Source organism: Rhyacophila brunnea, unplaced genomic scaffold (assembly GCF_057557595.1).
Source record: "Rhyacophila brunnea isolate RB1 unplaced genomic scaffold, BYU_Rbru_1.0 scaffold_8, whole genome shotgun sequence".
In the NCBI taxonomy this organism is placed as follows: Eukaryota; Metazoa; Arthropoda; class Insecta; order Trichoptera; family Rhyacophilidae; genus Rhyacophila; species Rhyacophila brunnea.
Window position 1 is genome coordinate 1,176,581 of NW_028233350.1, and position 27,279 is coordinate 1,203,859.

General features: G+C 31.6%; 1 protein-coding gene and 1 pseudogene across 1 annotated transcript; both read right to left on the reverse strand.

Moving 5' to 3' along the window:
* Positions 1-8,175: 8,175 nt before the first annotated feature.
* Positions 8,176-11,671, reverse strand: LOC147063813 (trypsin-1-like; annotated as a pseudogene).
* Positions 11,672-14,896: 3,225 nt separating this feature from the next.
* LOC147063814 (trypsin-4-like) lies at positions 14,897-18,642 on the reverse strand. Its single transcript, XM_085959076.1, has 3 exons — positions 18,592-18,642; positions 16,316-16,468; positions 14,897-15,046 (listed from the first exon to the last, which is right to left on the reverse strand). Exons 1-3 carry the CDS (start codon positions 18,640-18,642, stop codon positions 14,897-14,899), a joined length of 354 nt encoding a protein of 117 aa, XP_085815202.1.
* Between the last annotated feature and the right edge of the window lie 8,637 nt (positions 18,643-27,279).

Below are 27,279 nucleotides of genomic sequence, written 5' to 3' on the forward strand. Positions count from 1 at the left end.
TATCTCTTTTATGAGTAATGAAATTTATATGCACATAATTACAATAATACAACTTTACTATAATAAACACTGATTAATAAAAACCATAACTAAATTCTTAAGATGTATAGTAACAAAAACAATGGGGAAGAAATAAAATAATGTAAATTTACGTTTATCCATTTAAAAAAAGTCTAACCTTCAACGATAGTAATAAAGTTATCTAAATAGAATTTTAATGGTAGTTATTTAGTATAATATTTAGCATAATTCACCTACTCAATCACAAAATGAGGTTTTCAGCTTTGATACATATTAATATGGTATTTACATACGAAGTTGTTGATAGATTACTTAGTAATATTATGAGAAACACCTTTAAAGATAAAATATAGAATATACAGGGCCGCGTAGCCCATAAGGGAAAATTCATGTGGCGCATGACAGCCAATACCATAAGAAGAGACATTTTTTTTTATTTGAAAAAAATAATTAATTATATTGACTGATGGGATTTAATGAAAATTTAATTCTAAATATAATTTATTAGAATGTACATAATAATTATTATCTATAAAGCTAACGAAAGACAAAACTCGCGTCGCTAAAAATGAACGTGGCCACACTATTTTTCAATTTAAGATATTAACTTTTAATGCGACGTATGACTACTTCATAAATAAACGTCATCTACGCACCCATGATGAACGACATTGAAGTTATGTGCTCTCCACCGAACGCCGCCCTGCACCACACTCTGTCTTAATCGAGCGTATCGCGGGACCCTACAATTGGTGATGCGAAGCATGGGCACTGGGAGTGTCCTGGGAGAAGATACCCAAGACGTTGGTTGCTACGCCCAAAATGAGCTCTGAGTGAGTTTATTGAGCTTACTTTAATGCAAAGTGCCAGGAAGAGAAAAGCACCTGGTAATTATAAAAAAGAAAATGTATTTAAGGTATTTATAAAAAAGAAGACGAAGCTAATCATACGGACAGCAAAAATTATGTGAAGAGATATTTACACCCGCCGTAAGACGCCGCAATTTTTTTAAAAGCAAGATAATTGGCTTTAGTAGCAACCAAGTTGGACGGGCCGATGTGCCCAACAGCTGGTTGGACTGACTTGAGTATTTCCTCCCATTCAGAGCATATTCTCAGACATTACTACAGGATGTGGTTGGCATCCTGTATTTCCTCTCCGTATGGACATGTCGAAAGGCTTGCAAGTCCAAGCTTAAAGAACCGGCCAGCGATACCACCGTGTCCAGTCTTAAATTAACTGGTGGGAGTCAGGAGTCAGATATTTGGTTATCTCCATTCGCTACTTTATTTCAAACGAATCGGAAGTGTTAACTTTTTTTATGTGAGGATAACGCAAAATAGTTTTTTTTTAATCGAAATATATCCTGAGGGAAGGCTGGTTCACCGAACCTCCTGCAGTGGAGGTTACAAAAAACTTATACTAAACTTACAAGAAACTTACAAAAAACTTATACATAAACTTACTACTTACTTACTTATGGGGGATACTTACACTTGTATGAGGGCGCTTATTTGACTTGATTGGGCTCTGAGAATATCGCACCCCTAGTTTTAAACTATTACAAGTCAAAAAACTGACATTTTGAGTTAACAATGCAGAAAGGTTGAAAATATCATTATTTATCTGGTCAAAGACTATCACAAGTCTAAATAAATTCTACGGAAATACAGGACAGAAAGAATAGTCTATCATTTTTATAAATAGTATTGTGTGATATTTAAAGACTATGCTATTTTGAGTTGTTATGGTCTTAAATTAGGATTCAAAATTTTAGCGAGTTTAAGACTATGACATCTTGAATTATCATAGATCAGGAATGGACAAAGTAAATAAAACTTGTGTTGTGGTCACACTGTTGACTAGCCATTCTGAAAATTGAACAGTAGTTTGTTGATAAATACAATAATAAATAAAACAAACAGTGATGGAATCATAGAAAAGGATCTCAGAGGAACACATGAAAACCATAAGAAAATTGATACCGAATTAAAACAATATGTTAGAGATCACATTAATTGCATTCCTAGGGTAGAATCCCACTTCCTGAGAGCTCAAACTTTCAACCATGTCCGATCTAATAAGATCATAATATTGGCCTCCACGGTGTGGTTTGTATTAACAGATTTTTGTTTTTTTTTTTTCGAGATATGGATATCAGCCACTTGCTCAACCTATTAGGTCCATACTCTGACTCATACAAAAATTGAAAAACAATATGTGTACTTGCCAGACCCAGGATTTGAACCTATGAACCACGACGCTTACACCAGACTAACTACCAGACAATTTATTGATGGCTCTTTAAATTTAGCAACACTATAGGCTATACAAAGGAAGGTGTCAACAAAATGATCGACCTTTCGTGAAGTTATCTCAGTATTCTACGATCTTTAATACAGAATTTAATATGAAGAATACACGAGAGGAGAAAAAAATGGCGTGAAAAATGGAGCTATCCCTGATCCAGATAATATTATGATAGTTTCATGTTTCGATTTGCAAGCAGTTCTCTCATAACCCTGTGGTGAAGTCTCAAACTTCTATTACACCAGAAAACTTGCAACATATTTTACCATCTTTGATATTGCTGAGAAAAAGGGTTTTGTTGTATCTGGAACGAAGTGGCTGCTAAAAGAGGTTCTAATGAAATTGGTAGTTGTATTTACATACCATTACTTGAAAAAAAATCTAAATAAGAATGTGCGTTTTTGGTCCGATAACTGTGCTAAACAGAATAAGAATAAATATTTAGTTGCGATGTATTTATCATTGGAAACAGAAAATGTAAAGTCTATAAAGCTAAAATATTTGATGGGTCACACCCAAGATCAGTGGATTGCGATGCACTCACTCATTGAAAAAGAAAAAAAGAGAATGCTAAAAGTGCTCCAGTATTCATACCAGCTCAATATAGATACCCATTATAGCCATGGCTAAAAAGAATGGTGAACCTTATAGAGTTAATGCAATGGCAACTGATGATATATTTGACCTGAAATTGCTGTCCGATGAGCTGGAACAAAATTATGTTATAACTACCGTAGGTACGAAGGTAACATGGCAAGCAATCAAAGTCATGCATTTGAAAAGAGAATCACTGTATAGTTTTTTCATTAAAACCAATTTTATTGATACTTCCTACGAGGATATTAATATAAGGCATCGCATGACGGGTCGTCCGGTTCACATGAATATGATAATTTTACAGAAAGCTTTTAATGAGCCACCAGGAATAACCATGCAGAAAAGGCAAGATCAAAAAAATCAAAAAATGATACCGATGACGTACCACAATTTTTACAATAATATATATTACAATAAGTCGCTAGAGGTACTCAAATGGCAAGAAATGACTTGGTTCACGAAGAGAGTGATGGAAATTACTCTGATTAATTCTAAATTATATAATAATTTTCATTACGTAATGTGCAAGAATCTTGAATAGGTAATCATAATCTTATACAGTTATATATTTAAAAAATTCGGTAGGTATGTGATGGTTTACCTGTTCCAGTTATTTTATTTTGAAATAAAAATTTCAAATAACCATTTCGTTTATTATTTTACTTGATATGCATAATATATTGAAGAGATTTTATGTTGTTTCATATTAGTTTGTATTGTGTGCATGATGGGTTATTTCAAAATTTATCAAAATAGTCCAATTTTAGACTATGACATTTCAAAAAAACTACCAAAAATATGTATTCTGTATAATTTTTCAATATAATAATAATTTCATACAAAAATATAAGCCCTGATACACATCGAGCAAGAAAATCAGTTTGGTACATACATTTTTAGATTTAGTTGAGAGGGTTTGAATCTTTGAATCCAATTATCTCAGAACGCTATTTTTTCACTTGTCATACTTTAAAACTAGGGGTGCGATATGTATTTATAAATGCATTCATTCACTGGGGTCTATAAAAGCGACAATCTAAACGTGACATCGAAAGTGACAGAACATCGCTACGGATAAACAGACTAAATTTAATGTGAATTATTAAATCATCCATTGTATTTGAAACAAAATATTCTACACTTTAAGTAAATAATATATTATAATGTACGAGGGTGGGTCAATAATTCCTTAGAAAAAAGCATTAAAACAGTTTTTATTTTTGTATTTTTTTTTTATTTCTCAACATAATCTCCTTGGAGCTCAATACACTTGGTTAGACGTTTCTCAATTTTTTTTAAACCGTCAGAAAAATAAGTTTTCGGAAGGTCCTCAAAATAAGCATTTGTCCGATCGATGACTTCTTCATTTGAAAAAAAAAACGTTGTCCACTTAGCCATTTTTTTAAGTTTGGGAAAAGGAAAAAGCCACTGGGGGCTAAATCTGGCGAATACGGTGGGTGGTCGACCAATTCGAACTTCAATTCTTCAATTTTAGCCATTGATCGTAAACATGTGTGAACACGGGCATTGTCCTGATGAAAGAGGATTTTTTTCCTGTTTAAATGAGGCCATTTTTCTTCAATTTCGTTTTTTAGCTGGTCCAATAAAGATGCATAATAATCCCCTGTTATTGTTTTTCCTTTTTCCAAATAGTCAACGAAAATAATTTCACGTGCATCCCAAAATACAGTAGCCATAACCTTACCAGCTGATTTTACGGTTTTCGCCTTCTTTGGACATGGTTTGTCTTCGCAATCCACTGCTTTGACTGTTCTTTCGTCTCGGGAGTATATTGGTGTATCCATGTTTCATCTACAGTCACAAAGCGACGAAAAAATTCATCCGGATTGCGTTGCATGAGCGACAACAGGGCTTTAGAGGCCACCACCCTATTGCGTTTATTGTCGACTGTGAGCAAACGCGGCACCCATCTTGCAGAAATATTTTTCATGCCCAATTTGTCATGTAAAATAGAAATGACGCTACCTTTTGAGATCCCTGTAACCTCAATTATCTCACTCAACTTTAATCTTCGGTCACTTAACACCATATCGTGGATTTTATTGATCATTTCTGGTGTAGTCACCTCTACAGGACGTCCTGAGCGTGGTTCATCCTTTGTTGATGTACGACCACGTTTAAATTCATTTAACCAGTTATAAATAGTTGCAAGTGAAGGAGCAGATATGCCGTGAACTAAATCCAACTCATTTTTTATTTCCTTTGCTGTTAACCCTTTTATATTAAAATGTTTAATAACAGCTCTGAACTCAATTTTCTCCATTTTCCATTTTTCCATTTTCCACAAGCAAATTTTTTTTTAAATGTACGAAAAACACACAACAACCCGACCAATCTGATTGAAACTTCGCAGCATACTGAATCGGTAGTGCCGCTGCATGAAAACAAACCGCTTACAGTACTAGTCGCGCCACTTGTCGGCTTTTCTAAGGACTTATTGACCCACCCTCGTAACATAATATAAACTTACGTAGGTATCGTTTGTTATAACGTTTTTTTTTTAAATTCATATTTCGCGTAGTTTTGTTAGTACCTGCAAGTTTTATAAAATTCTCAAAACCGTTGATACGTGATAACTAAAGTAGTGATCAAATTGGGATGCATGTCACGTCACTGTCACGCTGTCTTTGCGACAAATTTACTTTATGGTTTCGTCATTTTGCAGAATATTTTAAACGACCACCACCTCTCTAAATTCAATTATAGAGAGTGCCAACTCTAATGTATTAGTATTTTGAATAATTATTAATTATTTATGCTAATTTTAATAGTTTCTATGTGTGCGTACGTTAAAATTACTTGCAATATCATATACAAAGATAATATTTTGAACAGAATCCAATCTCCAGATCATAGATAATAGACAATTTTATTATAGGAAATAAATAGTGCCAACCACTAAAAACAAAAAACGTAATTTTGACATGATTTGAAAATGTGTAGACATGTAGAATATGATAAAAACGTTCAAAACGTCATGCAGGTTTCGATTCAGTGTGGTTCAACGTGAGGTTACCTCATTTTTTGCCAACTGACAATGTTCGTTTAATACTTTGGACGCTGAAGACGCACCTGGCGAGTAATGACCAGGCGGCCGATCGATGTAAATAACGTGCATTTTAAAGGTGGTAAATAAAAACTCATTATCTAGTTTCAAATGTGCTACGGGATGGAAGCATCAGTTTGATAACATTTTAAACGCCAAGAAAAACGACATTTCATACTTTTTTGCCGTAGCGGCAGCTCACTATAACGGCACGTGAAAGTCCGTGACATGCACCATAATATATTGCGTTTAAGAATCATCACGGCAAGAGGGACACAGAGAAGCCGAGTGTGACTGATAGAGGATGGTCGTTCAGTCAGCCATTCATAGACCTGAATATTCAGTAGCACCAAAGTAAGTAAATAAGCCTACCTTCATTAAACGGCGCTACCTTTTTGTAAACCAACCTGTGATGATATTATTATGTATTGTATTGCATATTTCATTTGAGTTAGCGGAAACCTAAAAGTAAAGGGAAGATATTTTTTATGACGATTTGATTTGTCATTATGTGACTATTCATTTTATTTAAAAATATAATATAAATAAACATATTATGAAGATATTATGAAAAAATCCATAATTACTTAACGACTGTAAATTAACTTGAAGTCTCCAAATACAATTTATTTCAGTGGAATGCAGATTTCATATGATTTCTTTGAATAAATTTTATTTCTCTATACTATTTCTGTAATAATTGATTTCAGGAATACTGTAAATATATTACTGAGCTGCAAATAAAATTGAACCAAACCCGGAGAGTCTCTGATATTTTTTGAGAACCCGTACCGGGACCGGAATCTTGAAAACTCAGCAATGGAACCAGAACCTTTAAAAAACCTACGGGTTCTGGATGTTCTTTTGTTTTAAAGTTTTTCCCAAAAACAATATTACTCTATATATTTTTACGCTTGCACATAGGACGTAATCTTTTATTAATGTATTTTTTACTAACTTAGGTGAGAATATCTAAATTGAAATTTTTATAGCTATATCCTATTTTTATTTTCAAATTAACGTATTATAGAACAATATTAATTATAAATAATTATTGGGTAGAACAGTGTAAATGGGTATATATATTGATTGTACAACGTTTTTATGAGGTCGTATTCTTATTTGTCCCGTGGTTGTTTATCTAGTACAAATCTTGCAATCGATTTTTAACTAACTTCCAGACTAGCTATACATTTAAAACTTTTAGAATATATCAGAACACGATGCCAATGCATTTTTTAAATACTTTTAGCCATCTTTAAGTAGAATTGAATTCATTTTCAGTTAATTCTGTTTTGTATGAAAAGTTATTTTGGAAGAAATCCGTAATCCAATCCACTATTATTGCTAGGGGTCTGGGGTCCTAGCAACTAAATTATTAATATATATATATACGTGCGTTACTATGGAAATCAATATGAATGTCAAAATGACATTTCAGTATTATTTCTATCGAGTACATTTTTTTTGATCGTTTAAGCTAGTCTAGTCAAGTCAAGTTTATATGATTCAACAGAAAATTTAAAAACGTTGTATATAAAAAAGTTTTTTTTATCTTGTAATTATTTAAATTGTAATCGAATTCCGGATTTTATTTAAATATGATCTAACTAAATCATGTAGTGACAACAATATGGATAGGAAATTAAAAAAAATGTTATATTATCTTATATAACAATTTAAAAAATATCTAACCTTCAGTCACTCTTATCTATGTAGTATTTTTATGGAAGTTGTCACGATTGCATTTATATTTTTGCATTTTGTCATGCATTTAAGGCGTGCATGTTCAATAAAAAGTAGTTTTCTTGGAACAAAAGTAAATAAGAAAATATATTGTACAAGTTTACATTTAAAGATAAAATTAAAGAATACACCGAGTCGCACCGTAGAATATAAGGGCAATGTTATGTGGAATTCAATACACACAAGGATTAATCGATCGCTTGCGACCAAAAATTGTATTAATCGTGGGCATGATATGTTAAAGGGGTCAATGATATATAGCGTTTTGTATACTTGTGAATATAATTTTATTGAATAACTGTTATACGTTAATATGTGTCAACATTATTAGGTAATAATTAAAAAAATCTTGTTAAATAAAATTTTTCACGTAATTCTTCCGTAACGTGATATCAATTTATATTAAATTCCTGTGGTATCTTTAATCCAGGGCCTCAATGCCTTACGTCAGAATATACTCCTGGGTAAAATGGACGGGCACAAGCATATCCACAAGATACTATACCAATTTGACTTCCGTTAGGATCGTTAAGCACCAACGGGCCACCAGAATCACTCTATTGATAAAAAATATTTTTAATAAAAATTTTATATTTTAGAATATTATATTATTCAAATTATGATCGCTATTTTAACAAGTATTTAAAAATAAAATTGATAATTATGGCAACATAACATCATATTATTATTATGAATAAAAATATATTTTTAAGGTTTTTGACTATTTAAATTAATTTTAGATAGTTCAAGGAATAGCTAAAATTTATGAGAATCTTTTAAATATTCACGAATCTGTGAAACGTAATAGGTATGGTATCACTGATTAGAAAAAGTGTTACAGTTGAATGATTTAAATATATTATATACGATTACCTAAAAATAATAATGACCTCACATGAGTCTTTACCACCAATCAGATATCCAGCGCACATCATCCGATCAGTGATTGGTTGAGAGATTCTCTGGTAATCAGAATTGCATCTGACTCTATCTACTACTGGCAGAGATATGGCGCGTATTGTATGTGATGCTGTCCTATTTTTCTGATCCAAATAATCATTAAAATTTAGAATAGTGACCTTACTGGGATAATTCTTTGCAAATATATATTTTGTCATAGAAAACTACTCTGAAAAATGTTGAATTTATTAGTTAAATTAATTTACGAGACACTCATCGTAAAGCAATCTTCAGAAAGTGAATACCAAAGTAATTTGTTTAGTTTACAAAATATTATGAATTAATTATCAGCATACTGAATCAAATTCTCTTTATCTGTATCTATTTGAAAATATATAATATACTGAGGCCAGACACACAAACTAGCAATATATATATATTTTTTTTCCCCCGACCATGTCCGACCCTAATAGGATCATATGGGCCTCCACGTTTGTGTTAACAGATTTTGTTTTTACGAGAAATGGATCTCAGCCACTTGCTCAACCTATTACGTCAATATTCTGATGCATACACAAATTGAAAAAACAATATGTGTATTTGCCAGACCCTGAAGTCGAACCTGGAACCCACGACGCTATAAGCCGACGCTAAAGCCATCGCATCCATATATGCACCCATCAAACCACCGACAAAGACATAACATATTATTATATTTCACTTTTTATAAAAGATATTTCACTTAAAAAAACAACGTGCACTAAAATAGCTACATTACAAAAAAGTGATGCCAAACCGGGATCGAACTTACGCCAAAAGTTGTGACTGCGCTATTTGTACTTTAGATACGCTAAGCCAGTCAGAGCTTGCCTTGTGTGCGTAAATAACATAAAAAATAGTAGAACTAATATAGGCTTTACCATATTAATATGATCCTCACCCATTGTATATTGAAGCAGACATTAGTCTGGTCTCAAGGACAAACACCATCTAAGTACATAAAAATCTTTGGATTAAAGCAAGCCTTTGATTGCATGTGTTGGTAAATTCAGTCATAGTGATGGCTACTAATATAAATATTATGTGCATGTGAATTTTATTAAAGATGGGTGGCTCTGCTGATTAGTAAACGAATATATCTCTAATCATTGAACATACCTACATAATTTTGAAAACACTTCTGAGAAAAAATACTATTACCAATAGAATACGAACTGCATCTCTCGGGTTTCGCGCCTATGCACAATGACTACTATGCTATAGGCATCACACGTAATTGCGATTTAACTAATTGCTCTTAATACTCTCTGAAGCGCTTTCCAAATTAGATTCATGCTGGGTATCTTTTTTTTTTAAAGATTTTTTCTATTGGTTATAATATATTTTCTCAAAAGTGTTAAATCTTGTGAATTATTCGTTGAATAAAAAAATAATTAATTATGAATATCAGCTCTGTTTACGGTTAGTATATTTTTTACCAATGAAATATCTTAAGGTTATTTATTGTATTTTTTTTAAGAAAATAGGATTTAAGTAATCGCCTAGTATGGAAGTCTTTGACACTGATACGGTTTCAGAAATATTTAAATTATCAATAATAATTAATAAAAACCTATTTATTAGTACTACTGCAAATTTATACATTTAAAAATTATTATTCACCAGCCGCACAGGGTACAGGTATCGCAGATGTGTAGTTTTCCGAGTTTCAAAATGGAGATGATGCAAACTATTTTATTTATCTAGAACATTAGAATAAGTGACATTATAGCATACGTCATGTCTCTGCGATATGCGCAATGTTTTAATTTCTTCCTACTTAAAAAAATGTGACGAAATTAATTTACCCTGATCCCCATCCAGATACAGACATTAGAGTGTCCTCGGCTACGGTTGAGTTTTCAGCAGCTAGTGATATCACCTTGATTGTGGCGTCATTTAGAGTAATATTTGTAGGGAATTTGACGACGGCTACGTCATAGTCGTGGTTCTTGCTGTTATAACTGGGGTGTATTTTGTAATAATTGGTGGTATATGTTATGCCTCCAGTATACAGTTGAGAACTCCCGGCACGGACTGTTATATGTTTAATGCTGTCTAGAAATATGTTAATTAATTCTTTTAAAGTCAATGAATTTGTGACAATCGATCGAATAGTAAATCGAGCGATTTACTGGTTTTATTAAATAAAAGATAAATAATAATAATCATCTGATTGTAGTCACATGCGTACTATACCAAATGCCGCCTATTCGCCGCTTGCGTTATGACGGCACTGCTTTATGATAGTCATGGTAACTTACGAAGGCTCAGAACACAAACACTGGATCAAGATTAGGATTGATTGATAAAATGATACGACTTTTCTGCAATTGAAACATATTTGGCATATTCAGCATATTCGGCACTCAATGGAGGACAATTGGGTGCTATATAATTATAGGATTGGAGGCTTTTAAGATATGACTGAATTGGTGAACCATGAAGATATCCTTACCAATGAGGAGGTTTTAGAATAAACCAATATACTAAGAGAAGTTATAAATATTGTCACTATATGTCATTGTCACATACTTTGGCCATTTATTTCACAATGAGAAGTATAATTTACTCAGCATAACAAAGTGTTAATATACTCTAATAATATTGTGCCGAGTTGGATTCGAACCCTTTGTGAGGTATTTTGGAATTATGTAATTACGTTAAATTCCTAAATCAGGTGAACAATATTCGTTGAATAAAAAAATAGTTGATTAAACCATTAGCAGGTGCAAGTACGTTAATAATGAAATTTGCAGGACATCTTTTCTTTTTCTCTTTTCCAGACAAAGTGTTTCCAAATTATGTACTGTATATTAAAATTAAGTATAATAAAAGTTCATACTGTGCCACGTAATGCGCCGCTGTGAGGATCCACCGTTTACTGATGATTGAACCTCAACAAATGTAAGTCATATTTCCATCATAAGTCATCAGAGATACTTGGTACGGATGTTGTTTTATTGTTGTCTATTGCCCGCCAATTATCATTTCTCTATGTTGCTTGTTGCAATAACTAATGTCCTTAGGGAGACCTTTAAAAACATTTTTTTTTAATATTGCAAAATATTAAATTAAGTCAGAGTTTATTACTTTCTTAATGTTTAGATCAGTGATAATTGCAAAAAAAAAAATAGCCATAATTATTGCCGATTTCCGATAATTAAGATGGCATGTAAAGAAGGAAAAAATCATGAACTCATAGAAAAACCATATTTTAGTGGATTGTAATTAATGCTACTAGGTGAATTTATTGAGTGTGAAATATCGAGTTTAATAATATTTAGCAATAATTTACAATCAAAATATTTTGTTTAATCAACACATATATTATATAAAAATATAGTACTGTTCGGTTATCAGGAATACAGCGGAAAACATATTTTGAAAATAGCCGATAAACTGGATTATTTGTTAGGTTAACTTAACCAAACCTAACCTAACCTAACCTAACCTAACCTAACCTAACCTAACCTAACTCAACCTAACATAATCTAAACTAACCCAAACTAACAAATAATCCAGTATATCGGGTATTTTCAACATGTATTTTCCGCTAAATTTAACCAGTGATTATGCGATTATAATAATGTTTAATGATGTGCTAGGAAAATAATGCTTTTGAACAGTGAATTTCTTTTAAATCTTATTTAATTATTAAGCCTAAATAATTAAGCTTTTTTAAATTTGTTAGTATAAATATCTATATTCTTTATTAGTTGATAATATCCCTTTGAAACAGAAGAAACCAATTCCGACTAAAATATTATAAGAAGTGGAACTAGTACAACTGTATATTTTATTTGAATTAATAACACACTTTCATGGAATAGTCTTCTCTCATTATCAAATGGTTATTTTTGTCATAAAAAGTAGTTTAACAATGTTTTGGAAGGTAAAAATAAGATTTTTGAATAGTAAATAACGATTATCCGTAGAAAACGTTAATATAATAATATATTGTATAACTTATTACTAAAATGTTTATAATAATTAATACTAGTAATAAAAGAATAAAACAAAATACTAAATTCAATTAATCTTATTGTAAATTGTACGTAATATTAATATTACAGATCGCTTGGTTAAATGTATATTTTTATTATAATATTATATACATACCATAAGCACAACTCAACAGAGCTAAGACAACTACCAAACGAAACATTGCTCGGGCTAATGATTGGCGTGCCAACAAAAATGTATTTAAGCGATTACAAAAACTGATGAGTGATAACTAGGGAATCCAATCCCAAGCCAAAATTTGGATCTCGGGATTTTGGGATTACAATTTGACAATCCCGGGACTAGTCCTGGGATTGGCATTTTTCCATAGTTATTATATTTTTTTTATATATACAAATAACATTGATAAAATCGGTGAAAAATAAATCTAGTATAATTTATACTATTTAAGATATTTATTGTTAATATTGTGTACGTTTAATCTTGGAAATACATAGGTTCAATGGAGTAAATAATATTGTAATATAAATAATTATGTAAAAATAAAACAGTTTTATTTATTTATAAAAATATAACGAATAAAATACAATTTCAATTAAAATAAAAAATAACATATTGTGTTGAAAAAATTTAAGATTTAAGTACTTAATCAAAACATTATTTTGAATAATATGCCCGAAGTAATCTCCAGAATAGCATTTTTTGGTAGTGCGCAATGGTTTACTTTCTATAAAAAGAAGACAGCTTAGGTGTACGAGTAAATGGCTGAAACGTCTAACTAAATGTTTCTTGATTTATTTATTATATTTCTCAAATTCACTTTACGGATGTTACCTGCATCGTACATATGTGGAACTTTCAATTTATGTTAATCAATTTACAAATCTAAACGATTTTCATTTATAAAATTTCGTAAAATCAATATTGTGTTTAGTGTTTACATTTATTATATGAGATTGCTGTTTCTGATAGTAAAGACTTAAATAATGGATTAGAGAGATTTAAAATAGTAAAGCAAATCGTGGTTTATGGCCTTTCCGCTTCATAAATCCAAATATGGAACTGCCGTAAAACGTGTGGAATTACTTTGTTAAAAGTGCGAAGCATTATTTTTTCCAATTTGTATCATTTTTATTAATTTATGTGAAAAAATGAAATGAATTTGCAACACATGGGTAATAAATCAAAGTTCATTCAAACTCAGTTTATTTCTAATGTAGTTATTTGTTATTAAAAGTATTTTTTCTGTTATATTTTTGTTTTTATTTTATTTTCCATAAAAATTGATAAAAAATCAATCCCGAAAGTTTTGAGATTATGTTTACCAATCCCGGGATTCATAGGTATCGAAAATAGTTCGGGATCCCTAGTGATAACTGTCCCTATGTGTACTATTATTATTAGATTTCCCCTAAAAAGATATTCACAGTTTAAATGAATAACGATACTAAACATATACAATCCATACTATTTATTATTGTATGTAGATTGGCAACATTTCTTAAAATTATAATCTATAATATTGGCAATATTTTATTTTGTATCCAGTAGTTGCAATTATAATTCGTAATGTACCGCTGATGCAAATGTATGAACGTAATTTTTAATATATTATTTGCCTGTCTTTAAAACATTGAAAAAATGAAAATTATAATGAACATTTAAAATTAGAAAATAAGATAAAAGATAATAAGAGTACTCGACATCATTTTTATAATCTTACCTTACCTAACACCTCTACTATAATTCTCGTCTTGGTATTGAACATGTGAATATACATGTGCATAAATATAATGAAATCGTAGCATAAAAATAATACAAATCATTAATGATAGTAGAGTAGGATCATGAAGCAAATTTAAATTAAAACAAAAAAATAGACAAAATTTTTTATTGTACTGGTTTGAAAATTAAGTCATTATTCTATAAAATCCTTGTTAATTGCAATTAAATTCAATTGAAAATAATATTTTTTTACACCAAAACAAAGTGTGAAATAATCAGTATGTATATAGAATTTTCACTTATAACGTAACAGGTTATGCAATTCAGAAGTAGGTATCCATATTTTGTTTCCCTTATATATATATAAATAGTTTCACACTTGCAACATAATAATATATAATCGATATTATAACATTTTTGGATAATGAGGTACTTTATATATATTTAATATTGTATATTATTTAAATATATTCAATGAAATTATTTTGAGAATTCTTCAGTAACCAGGGTGGAGTCCATTTTGTATTAGGCTCCCGTGATTTCTTTAATCCAGGCCCTCATTGATCCTACATCGGCATACACTCCTGGGAAGCGTGGGCGGGCACAACCTTTTCCAAAGGACACTACTCCAACTTGGGTATCGTCAGGAAGCACCAACGGACCGCCAGAATCACCCTGTTAATAATTAAAAAGAATTATTTAATAATTTGAAATCACTACATATAAATAATAACCGTTTTAGAAAAAATTCATAAACATCGTCTAATTTGGTCATATTTGCAATATCAATGCCTTTTTAATACTTGCTCATAAGCGCTCTCCAAATTGAGTTACGATAGGCAATCGGTTTTTAAGGCTACTTGTTAAAATTTGTCGCAATTAAGCATGGCAGTCGTAGCATAGTGGTAATGCACAGGGCGCGATACCCAAGAGACGCAGTTTCGATTCCTGCCGGATGTCTTACTTTTTTCAAAAAAAAAAACATTTTTTCTATTGGCTATATTTTCTCAGGAGTGTTTTCAGAATTATGTATGTTCAATAATAAGAATAGTACATTCTTAAAATCTTGTGAATTATTTGTTGAATAAAAGAAATAGTTAATTACATATAGATTTATAGATAATTGGGTGTGTATATTGCTCTTTTTGTCGATTATTCGAGAAATAGGTAAACTATGAAGTAGGTACAGGATTATGTGTATTGTGACGATATAACATTACAAGAACGACTAAAATATGGAATATTATTAATACTATCGAACGAAGGTACTTGATGGAACTTGAATTTAAATTCTAATGGATTCAAGTTTTATACTATTTCATTTAAGTCGTTTTTTGAGAGCCGGGTTTCCCCTTTTGGCATCTTAAGGCACTATGTGCACCCATCAAAACGTAAATACACATTATACAATTAATTCTAACTTTAAATTAAAACAATAAAGCAGGTAAAAACTTTATCACCTACGTATTAAGTCAAGGATCACAATAAAAATATAACAAACCAATTATGAATTGTTGAAGTAATTGTAAAAAACTCTAATCACTAATAATACAATCAATAGGCGTATACATCGTAAACATCCTAATAATTGATCATTAAATAGTAATCAATAAATACTGTATTCAAGAGGTGTTAATTAAGTTAATTAATGAGATATATCAATATACCTATCAGTTTTTAAAAAGTAATATATGTTAAACATATTATATTCTTAGATAATACGTTTTTTTTTTAATATAATATGTTGAAATTAATTGTATTCGTTGCCAGTGTGTATTAACCTTTTGGTGGGTGCACATAGTGCCTGAAGCTGCCGAAAGGCGAAACCCAGGTCGCAAAAAACAACTCAAATGGTTTTGTACAAAACTTAAACCCATTTGAATATGGAACAAGTTAAACATATTATTAATTATATGTGATTAGTGATTACTTAAAAGAACTCACCTGGCAGGCGTCCATTTTACCGGTTTCGTAGCCGGCGCACAGCATGCGCAATGTTATTTTTTGATGGTCTTTATGGTAATATTTACTGCACTTGGGTCTTCCAATTATTGGCACCATTACCTCGCGTAACGTCTGTGATTCATCTCCATCTTCCTGATGAAATAATGTTATCATGCATTAAAACACTAAACAAAAAATGTGTCTCAACACAACCATAATAGCGCCTGTATACGTGCATGGAATTACTGTCGGCAATAGTGCTTATTTTAAAATAACAAACAATAACTACTGTTTACACGTAAAAATGCTGACTGTCTCGCAAATCTCATTCTTCAAGAGTAAGCGAGACGCGATGTTACTACTATTTGACAGGACGTATTGAAAATCGGTTAACCTCAAATAAGTAGTTCATTTTTTTACTGGCAGGTTCGCCATTATCGTTCTACAGCGCAGGCGCAGATCATACTTGCACGTAATAAATCAGCACAATTCGGAAGTTTCCAAACTTGTTTGATTCATGCACGCAGGATAATACATGTTTCCTCATACATTTCTTACCGTGCACAGTAAATCTTTTCACCTGTAAACGGGGTATAAAGCTAACATTCTCATGTGTATACAAATTTACATAACGAAAAATTAAACAAAATACAATCACCCCCTTAAAATGCGGTAAAGTTGACTTGGTTCTGATATAAATAGGCACCTATCGGCGCGGTTAAAATTAGAGCATTTTTTTTTTTGGACTGACTCTGCTGTCCGCTGACGTTAAACGCTTTGTGTACCCGCATACTGAGTGTGACGAATTGAAATTGATGAGTCTACAGAAGAGTCGGGACTATCCCGCTCCCCATACGACGCTGAAAATTTCTCGAATGCCGCAAAGTTGGCCTCGGTTGCTATCAAATCTTCATGACCATTAGGCCCGTGTGAGGACGGACCCTGGCAAACAGCTCCGCTCGTTTGAGTTCCATAAGCGGGCAATCCCAGAGGATGTGTTCAACATCTTGGTGGTCATGCCCGCAGGTACAACCCGGCCCATCTACTATCAAGCCAAACTCGTGGAGTCTGGCGGCGAAGTTGCTAGTGAGGAACTGGCTAATCCAGTGCGAAGGTTGGAGTCTTCTAGTTTGGTGCCTGTAGATTACGTCTAGAAAAAAACGGTAAGTGTGCCGCCCCTTGGAGGACGCGGTCCACCTTGCCTGCCATGCCACAAATGCGGTCTTGTACACAATAGCACTCACAGTCTTCCTGTAAGGAACGTCCTCGGATCTCTGCGGTGGTGTCAGATGGACACCGACGAGTGTTGTGCTGATCCCCTTCAAGAGGAGGGTGATCGATCCTTTGACTTGGATATGCAGATCGAGGGGTAGCACCCCCGCGAATACGACAAGCGCGTCAGTAGAAGTTGTGCGGTAGGCTTTGGTAAGTGAGATCAGCGCAAGTCGCTGCCCGCTTAGTAGTACGCGTCTCACGTGAGTTAAGGAGTTTACTCAGGAATGCCAAATGCTGGAGGCGTAACCGGCAAATCCCATGAAAATTTCGCCGTATGCAACCTTAAGGGCTCTAGGCTTAAGTTTTCAATTGCTGCTCGCCATTCGGGCCATTCTCTGATATGCCGAATTGGCCTTAGAGACGACCGTCTTGGCGTGGTGAACGAAAGACAGCTTGTCATCAAGAATTATTCCCAGATACGTAACCCTTTCGGAGAAACGCACTGAGGTCTGGCCAAAATGAACCGTGGTTATCGAAATAATCATAATATATAATAAATAATTCTCTGTATTAGCTGTATAATATTTTTATATGTTGAGTAAATATTTTTTAACGCCATGCCCGTGCGGCTTAAGCATCAGCTTATAACATCATGTGTCTTAGGTTAAAATTCTAGGTCTGGCAAATACACATATTGTGTTTCAATTATTATTTGGAGTCTCCCAGTAAAATACCGTCATAACTCAGAAATCTACATAGTCTTATGTTATAAAGAAAATTTTATTTTTATTGGATATACTCATTTATACAAAATGATAATATCAATTACACTCGTACCACATTGTACTAGATGATTTATTAGTCAATGACTATTGAATTTTTCCACGATCTGGTTTATAATGTCGTGGGTCACGGATTCAAATCCCGGGTCTGGAAAATTCTCAGGTTGTTTTTCAGTACGTGTTTGGATGCAGATATTGAAATTGTTATTTGTAAAGTTCACTAAATATATCTAGTAAGTATAATTGTTATATTTTTTATATACTATATAGTATAGTTACCGAGGTAGTTCCCCATCCAGATACAACTGTTTTAGTGCCTTCAGGCACCATTGTGTTTTCGGCAGCCAACTTCACCAGCTTACTAGTTTTTCCATCCAATGTTATTTTAGGAACCTTTACGAGGGCTATGTCATAATCGTTGTTTCCATTGAATATATACTTGGGGTGTACTAAAAAAATTGTCGTATTGTAAGTTTTTCCACCGCTGTCTAACTTCGAACTGCCCACGCGTACTGTGATTTTCTTGGTACTGTGGAGAAATATCGACTTTATTACTTCATGTCAAAAACACTTCACATATTACGAGAATGTTAATAGTTCACGAATTAAATGGTATAATAATTGGTAGGGCCGATTGTAGAGGCCGTCATCCTTATTCTCTACCTACTCAAATCCTTTTATTTATTATTGTCACAAGACCAAGTGACCGACAGTTACGGGTCAGGAATCGACCGTAATTGCGAAGAACATTGAGTTACTCCAAAATAGCCGAGCGCGTAGACTTGCTAAATCTATCAAGCTATATCTGATACGATACGAGCAAGCCCGTGTTAAATACGGAGTGTTTCAAACGTTAGCTCAAGACAATTGGTGTGCGCGTTAGACTGTTACTGCTAAACTACAGTTTATTGATTAATTCAATTATCATACAGACTGATTCAGAAATTTTTTTGTGAGCCACGGCCGGGTTAGCTTGATATAGTGTGACCGTCGTCCAAGCGATACTTTCGAAACCCGAGAGTCGCAGTTTCGATTCCTCGGTTTTGATTTCGATCATTCGGGGTGTCTTACTTTTTTCAAAAAGTTTTTTTCTATTGGTTTTCATATATTTTCTCAGAAGTGTTTTCAAAAATGATGTATGTTCAATACATAAATTGAATTTAATACCTTTTGACGCACGCAAGTATTTACTCAAGTGATAAAGTTCTAATAATTGTTTATAATGAATTTGAGAATTAATATGAATCGTAGGCTTACTTTTCCATGCAATGCGCTGCTGTAAGAATCCACTCATCGGCAACGATTGAACCTCCACACATGTAAAATTGTGAACCATCATAAGTTAACATGGAAACCGAGTAAGGATGCTTTTCAATGGTTGTCAGTTGCCCGCCAACTATTTTTTCTTCATGCTTGCTGTCGCCGTGATGCTTATTTCTCGGGAGACCTTTAAAATTAAATATTGAAAAATTATTAGGTAATAAACTATATCAATACTCACATGAAAGTACAGTACTCTCTCAGTAATCTGCCACCCCAAAAACCAGACAAGTGTACAATTAGTGAAAACGGCGGATTATAGTGCATACATACAACATAATATTAAGGTAAAAATTAAAGCAGGTACAATAATTTCGTAAAAATAGTTTTTTTGAGAAATTTGTACTAGCAAATAACGGTTTTATTTATAATCAAAATCAAGTATTTAGTAAATTATACATATTATTTATATGCTTTATTAACTTATTATTAAACTGTAAATCACTTGACACAACCAGTTGTTCAGTGAGACAGATATTATTGAATGGCTTAGGATTCCTGGCTTTTCCTATGACCAAATGCTTCATTTTGTGTGTCCCGGTTGCATTGGACCACAGAAATTGTGATACAGTCCTTGGGAATTTTTCTCCCAGGTACATTACTTTTTTTGAGATGAACGTAGGTTTTACGAAGGACAAGTTTTCAACACAAATCTGTCTCATCTGCGTTGTTTACTTGTACATGGCGCACTACTGAATTTGACAATCGAATACCGGCGAATATAGAGCTTGATTTTGTACTTTCAACTAGTAAAAATAACGGCGGATTATAGTAGTTGTCGGATAATCGAGCGGTGGATTACTGAGAGTATGCTGTAGAACCCGTATATGTAATAATGTGATATTAAAAAAAAAACATATTTTTTTTATTAAGGAAACAAACAGTTACACTTTGATTACAAAAATATGGTTAAAAATAGAATACTTACTGAAAAGTTATTGCAACCAGCAAAGTTTCCATATATCAATTATAATATAGTTATGTAAGCCTAATAAAATAGAAAGTAAGACCACAAAGGTACATAATAGAAAGAAATTACATAAGAAAAATAATAAAAATGAGGAAGAATAATGAATAATTATAGACAAAAAAGTAAACGGGAAAAAAAACATAACATTTCAGAATTCGATCAATGTCCATTATACAAAAATTTTGGAGATAGCGCATTTAAACGAAACATGTGAATTATTGAAAGCGTCAACGGTGGACAAATACATATTGCAATTTAAACAAGTGCGTCGAATAAAAGAGTTCTGTGCATAGTTAGTATCGCTATGACTGACATAGTACAAAGCTTGGTTTCGCGTAAATCTTGATGGACAATGGAAACCCACCCTTTCGAGTAGGTTTGGCGAGTCAACAAAACCATTGCTATAATAGATGTAGCATGGATAAACTTTTCATTAGTCGAAGTTTGAATTACCTCAGAATGGGCATTTATTAATAAGAATCCCCATCAATATATGTGCTTCTTTATGAGGGTTTAAAATATTTTAATACGTACCATAAGCACAGCTCAACAGAGCCGAGACCACTAACAAACGAAACATTGTTCTGGTGAATGATTTGTATCCACACAACAAATGTATTTATTGACTTGACAAACAAATTACTGTCCTGCCAAGTACAATTATTAAATTTAAATGGAATAGATAGATAGCTACTGTTTATATAAATAACAATGATATTATATAACATATTATTTATTATATTTATGCGTAGATTGACAACATTTTTACGACGTAATGATGTTTTATTTTTTGAAGTATATTAAATTTAATAAATACTACCTATATATACCTAAATACTATATATTAGATATATCTTACTAAAAATCAGTAACTTGCTCATTTGTAATATTGATAACGTATAAATAGAGTCTATAGCTGATGAAATAGTAGTATAAACTAATTTTTAATAAATCGAACATACAAAATTAAAAAAAACACATGAGAAAATATATTATATATAACCAATAGAAAAATTCTTTTTGAAATAAGTAAGACACCTGGCAGGATTGAACCTGTATCTTCTGGATTTACGCCCCAATCCGCGCATTATCCACTATGCTACGAGGTGACATACTAATGCCGACAAACTGTAACTATTGGTCTTTTAATACCCACTCATTAGTTTAAGATCGTAGAAAAGCTTAATAAATGAATGCACACAAATAACAATCAATTCAACTTTATATTTTAATAGTAAAAGATACCTACATTACTAATTTTAGAAATGATTTACTTTGGATTTTAAAGCATATCAAATTGTATAGGGTAAATTGGGTAGGGTGCTGCACTTTAAGTATCTGGAGTGTTCTTAACACTTTCGTTGTTATTATAGTTACAGTTGATAATCTTGACTCGCACATATGTTGTAAATAGCTGTAGTATTTTCAGTATTTCGTTTACTTGATGTTAGTGAAGTTTCTATTTTTTTTAAATTTTAAACCAGAATGTACAAAAAGAATTAGTGTTTTTATTAAAATCTGGCAAAGTTCAAAGTGATCAATGATATTGGTCATGTCGGTTATTATTAATGACAAAATATTAATGTAGGGTAATAAGTATTCATTCATGCATTTCAATTTTTTATATCTTATTACCTTAAACATATTGTTATTATTGAAAATATTTCGCGACCCATTTAATATGCCATTCCACCCAATTTTGGATAGAGATCCATAGATTACCTACCCCTGATTTAACCATTATTGATCTTACACTATGAAGAAGGTTAAAAGAAATAGTAAAATTATCAATTAAATAAAACCATATCAAATTTATTTATTTTACATATAATGAACATAACAAATTATAAATTCAGACAATCTATTCATTTCATTTCATCATTCAATTCATACAAATTATAAATTATAAATAGCAAGATGGCCAGTGCGTCGATCACCAAGGTATTTTTGGTTGATCGCAGATATTATAATAATATATTGTAGGTTATTCAAACGAGTCAAAACTACTCGACGTTCCAGCTCTTAAAATCCGCTAGGTAGTTCTTATCTCTTCTCTTACATATCATTATCAAATATCAAGAAATACACTCATGCAAAGAACACAAATGATGAGAACTTGGATGAAATTCTACAGGAAAACATTAATAAAATAAATGTAAATTCCTATCCTTGCAATTTGACGAGTCGGTAGATTACACGGATATTGTACAACTATGCGTTTTTATTCGATTGGTTTTTAAAGATAAGTTTGCTTCAGAAGTATTATTAACAGTTGTACCAATGGAGGAACGATCCAAAAGAGAAGACATATTTAACACATTTAAGTCGTACTTATATTAATCGTAATCGATTTTATATTCATAAACTAGTAGGTATTGGTAATGACTGATGGAGCTCCTGCTATGATTGGGAATCATGGTGCATTTATTACTTGATGTAAAAATGAGGAAACAGTACCCACTTTTATCAGTTATCATTGCATTATACACTAGCAGGCATGGCTCTCACAAGGGAGGGGTCTGACAGGGCTCTAGCATGAGGGAAGCTCGGCGTAGCGGGTCGACCAGTTAAGTAAGTAAAACATTAACCACAAATTTGCTCGAATAGTAACAAAATTGCCTGCGGCGCTATTTTCCTCAAGGAATATTTAAATTTTAAAATACATGGCTGTGCGATGCAATTTGATATGACTATTGATGTAATTAAATGATAATTTATATTGTATAGCATTTATTTTAAGTATGTTTCCTGGCGAAGGGTTGCATCTTACTTGGCTACAACAAAATTTCTAATTTATTCGATATACAGGTAAATTGTGTAACTATGGCAATTAATGTGTACCTACTTAATTTCTTTAGAAGAGAAAGACATAATAATATTACTTAAGTATATTATTGTCGTTAATTTGACGTTTCTGTATCGTTATTTTTTATATGTATAAAATATCTGTTTTCAAAATACATATTTGAATTATAAAAAGTGGGTTTTTATTGTTCTCGCATGATATAATAATTACAAGTGATATCAGTCGATCGCCATAAATATTTTTTTCAACTAGTCGATCCAAGAAAAAAAAGTGTGGCCACCCCTGGAGTATAGGCAGTAGATAAGTACCTTATGTACGAAGGTTTTATAAAAATCCGTATAATTTACTAACTATCTGTTACTCTTATCAATTTCTAACGACTTTTAATTAGCATATAATTTATTATAATTTACTCATTCACAGATAAGTGGTTTAAGCCTCATACATGCTACTGTATTAAATCAGTTAAAAAATACAACGCAATCGTATAATGGGTTTGCTTTAAAAATAATATAGATATTTCTTTCAATTAATGCATTTAGTGGTGTTGGTAACATTGCACTTTCAAACACATTTTTGATATTCTTCGGAGATCAATATTATTAGAACATTTTATAATTTACCAGTATCAAGATTACATTATATTATTTTTCATATAAAATTCTACCAAGAATATTGTCTGAAAGAGATTTTAGTGTCTATTATGTTTGAATTTAATTGATTATTTAGTGACCATTCATTATTATACATACCTTATTAGTTTGGCATATACCTACTTCCCGACTAATTATTAGGCATAATTAAGTGTTTAAATTTTATTATGGTTATTTTTTTTGAATTGTGGCACAAAATTTGTTTCATGCTTCTTAACAATAGCTTATAAACATCGTCATTTGTGACTTCCGAAGCATGTTATGTTATCCCACGGGATTTCGAATGATGAAATTGAACTACTACTTGAAATAAATTCCTAATGTACCTACTCTAAAATTGTGGCTTGTCATTTTATCGGTTGGCCAATGCGACGTCTTAAATCCAAGATGGAAGACGCTTGGGCGATTAATTATAGAAATCAATTATAATTCCTTCCCAAGTTTTTATATGATAATTTTCGGTAACTTGTAAATTGTACATATAAAATTTTGCCATACCACAGTTTAGCGTGAACTGACTAACCGAAAAGAGTTGGCCATATAACATTGAGATAAAAAAAAACACACACATTGTTTGTGGAGCGTTGTAGACAGTAATAAATATAATGCAATTTTATTAGATAAAATTAGAACATTGATTTAATATTCATTGGTATGAAAGATTTGATAAAAGCAATATCAGTATTTTATGTAAATATAAACGACATGGTTGTATTTCTAGTTTACTTACCTTTTATCTTTTTCCGACACAATATCAATATCAATAAGTATATATATCAATATCAATGCCAATACCCGGACACGACAATTTTGCATTCGACCTTTTTTGTTTATAATAAAAGATAATCAATTTTTTAAATGTGTTTATTGATATTATTCTATGAAGGACATGTCAAATTTTGTTGAAAATGTATTTTAAAAACGTTTCTCACATTGATGTGTGAATGTGCCGTGTACACGTTGAAAATGATGGCCTTTCTTTTTTAAACTTAAAAATGAACATTTCATTACCTATCACATAAAATATATTTTTATTGTAGACGTCATCATTTTTTAATTGAGAATAAATACATATTTAGACGATTAGTTGACCGTGGTTTTAACATTTTTCACAATATGTGTATTAAATCCTCGATTGTACCTATTATACAGTAAAAAAGGTCGATAAACTTTTTATTAGAGTTTTAAATTGACTCGAAATTTTTAATTCGTAATTTAACTCGTAATAATATCAGGTGTTTCAAATTCCACTATAACGTAACTGTTATCTTTTTTTAAATTTATAAATTGAAGTAATAATACTTTAGTGGGGATCAACAACTCAAGCCTTGTCAGCATAATGATGATGAGTGATATTAAATAGCTGACCGCAATTATGAATTCTTTAATATTCATTTTCCGTATATACTGTGTCCAATCATTGAAAACTCACTAAATAGATGAATGCATTTATAATTTTCTTAATATCCATTTCCCCATATTTAAAGTCAACCATCCAATTATCGCTAAGTTGAAATAAAATAGCTGACTAAATTGTAATAGTTATTTCCTAAATATTCTGTTCAAGGTATTATTTCGATTAATAGCGTATTACAATTAATTCGCAATGGCACTCTAACATAACTTCCCGGAATGTCAGTATCTCAGTTTCCTTATCGCACCACACAGCATTTCACCTACTGAGCCTCGGAATTATCATATCATAACTCTTGTAACATGACTTGTAACATCTCGAATATTTACGATGCAAATATAATTCGTTCCTCCATTCATTGGAGCAACCAGTAATCCGACTTCTCATCTCAACTCCTGGTCACCTCCTACAGCGATCTCGTCCCTATACAACGAGACCACCAAACATTATAAATGGCGTCGAGAGTTATTAAAATTTTAGTTATAAAAATGTTGGTCGTGCTTCTACGTAGTGTCAGTGTTTTTACACGCACCAAAGAGCTTCTATAAAAAATCTCTGTCTTACGTATTTCCCGGGTCTTTTCAGATATTAATTGTTGAGACTCCTTTACTTGATGTTATTCCATATTATGGATACTATCCGTGGCTATCTCTTAGATATGCTTACATACCGTAGCTTAAACATTAGAATATATGTATGCACAGTATGCTGCAATTCAATCATAGAATCGCGAATCCAGCAGATAAAGGTTCAAGTCCCATCGGGTGTCGTATTTTTTCTAGTGTGTATGTTCATGACATGTTTTTAAATTATGTATATTCGATATATATATAGAATGCGACATTCTCAAATCTTGTGTCTTATTCGTTGAATAAAAAAAATAGTTTATTAAATTATAAGTAATCCGCGACGTCAGTTAGTAATTAAGGAATTAATTAATACCCTACCTTACAGTATTAAATTGCTTCAATTAATATATTATTCTATAAATCGTTAAAATATAATAAATTAAGATTAATTTTGCAATATAAGTCCGAAAATATAAAATTTTTAACTACATACAAATTGTTTAAACTTGAAATCGCTGAAGATAATTATAGAGAAATTACTTCAACCAATAATGTATGACGTAATAACTAATGTTACTTTTTTATTTATCGTTTAATAAGTCAATGCTAAAATCTTTAAGCTAGCATTTTCTTTTAAATGACCAGTTAACTAACCCCACCCAGTTAACGTAACTCTGCATTCTTTGTCAGAAAAAATATTTAAATTTAATTGAATTCACGTGATTTAAAAAAAGGAAACCATTTAAATTCTATGATTGATTATATGAAAAACAGCTGTAAATATGTTTTCACAGTTTTATTAAATCATATACTTACCAATATTTATCATAAACAATTTGTTTTTATGCTGAATTTAATAAAATATCAATCATATTCCATGCATAATGGCAACTACAGACAATTAATATATTAATTAAACACAGTGCGCTTCGTCGCATGATACATAACTAAATATTTTAAAAAAAGTGGTTTTTATAACATTAAATAACGCTTTTATTATGGTTTAATAACTTAACAGTTTTTACCTATAATTTTCATTAATCTCAAACTATAAACAAAATTTATTTAACGATAACAAAAATAGCGTTCAATAAAAGCGTATACAAAGGTTTGAAATATGTTTTATTCAGCCAAAATAATATATAAAACATAAAAATAGACTCTTCAATCAGATTAAAAGTGGTTTTTAATTTTTAATGACGGCATATTTTTACTTATGTGAACTGGCGTAATTA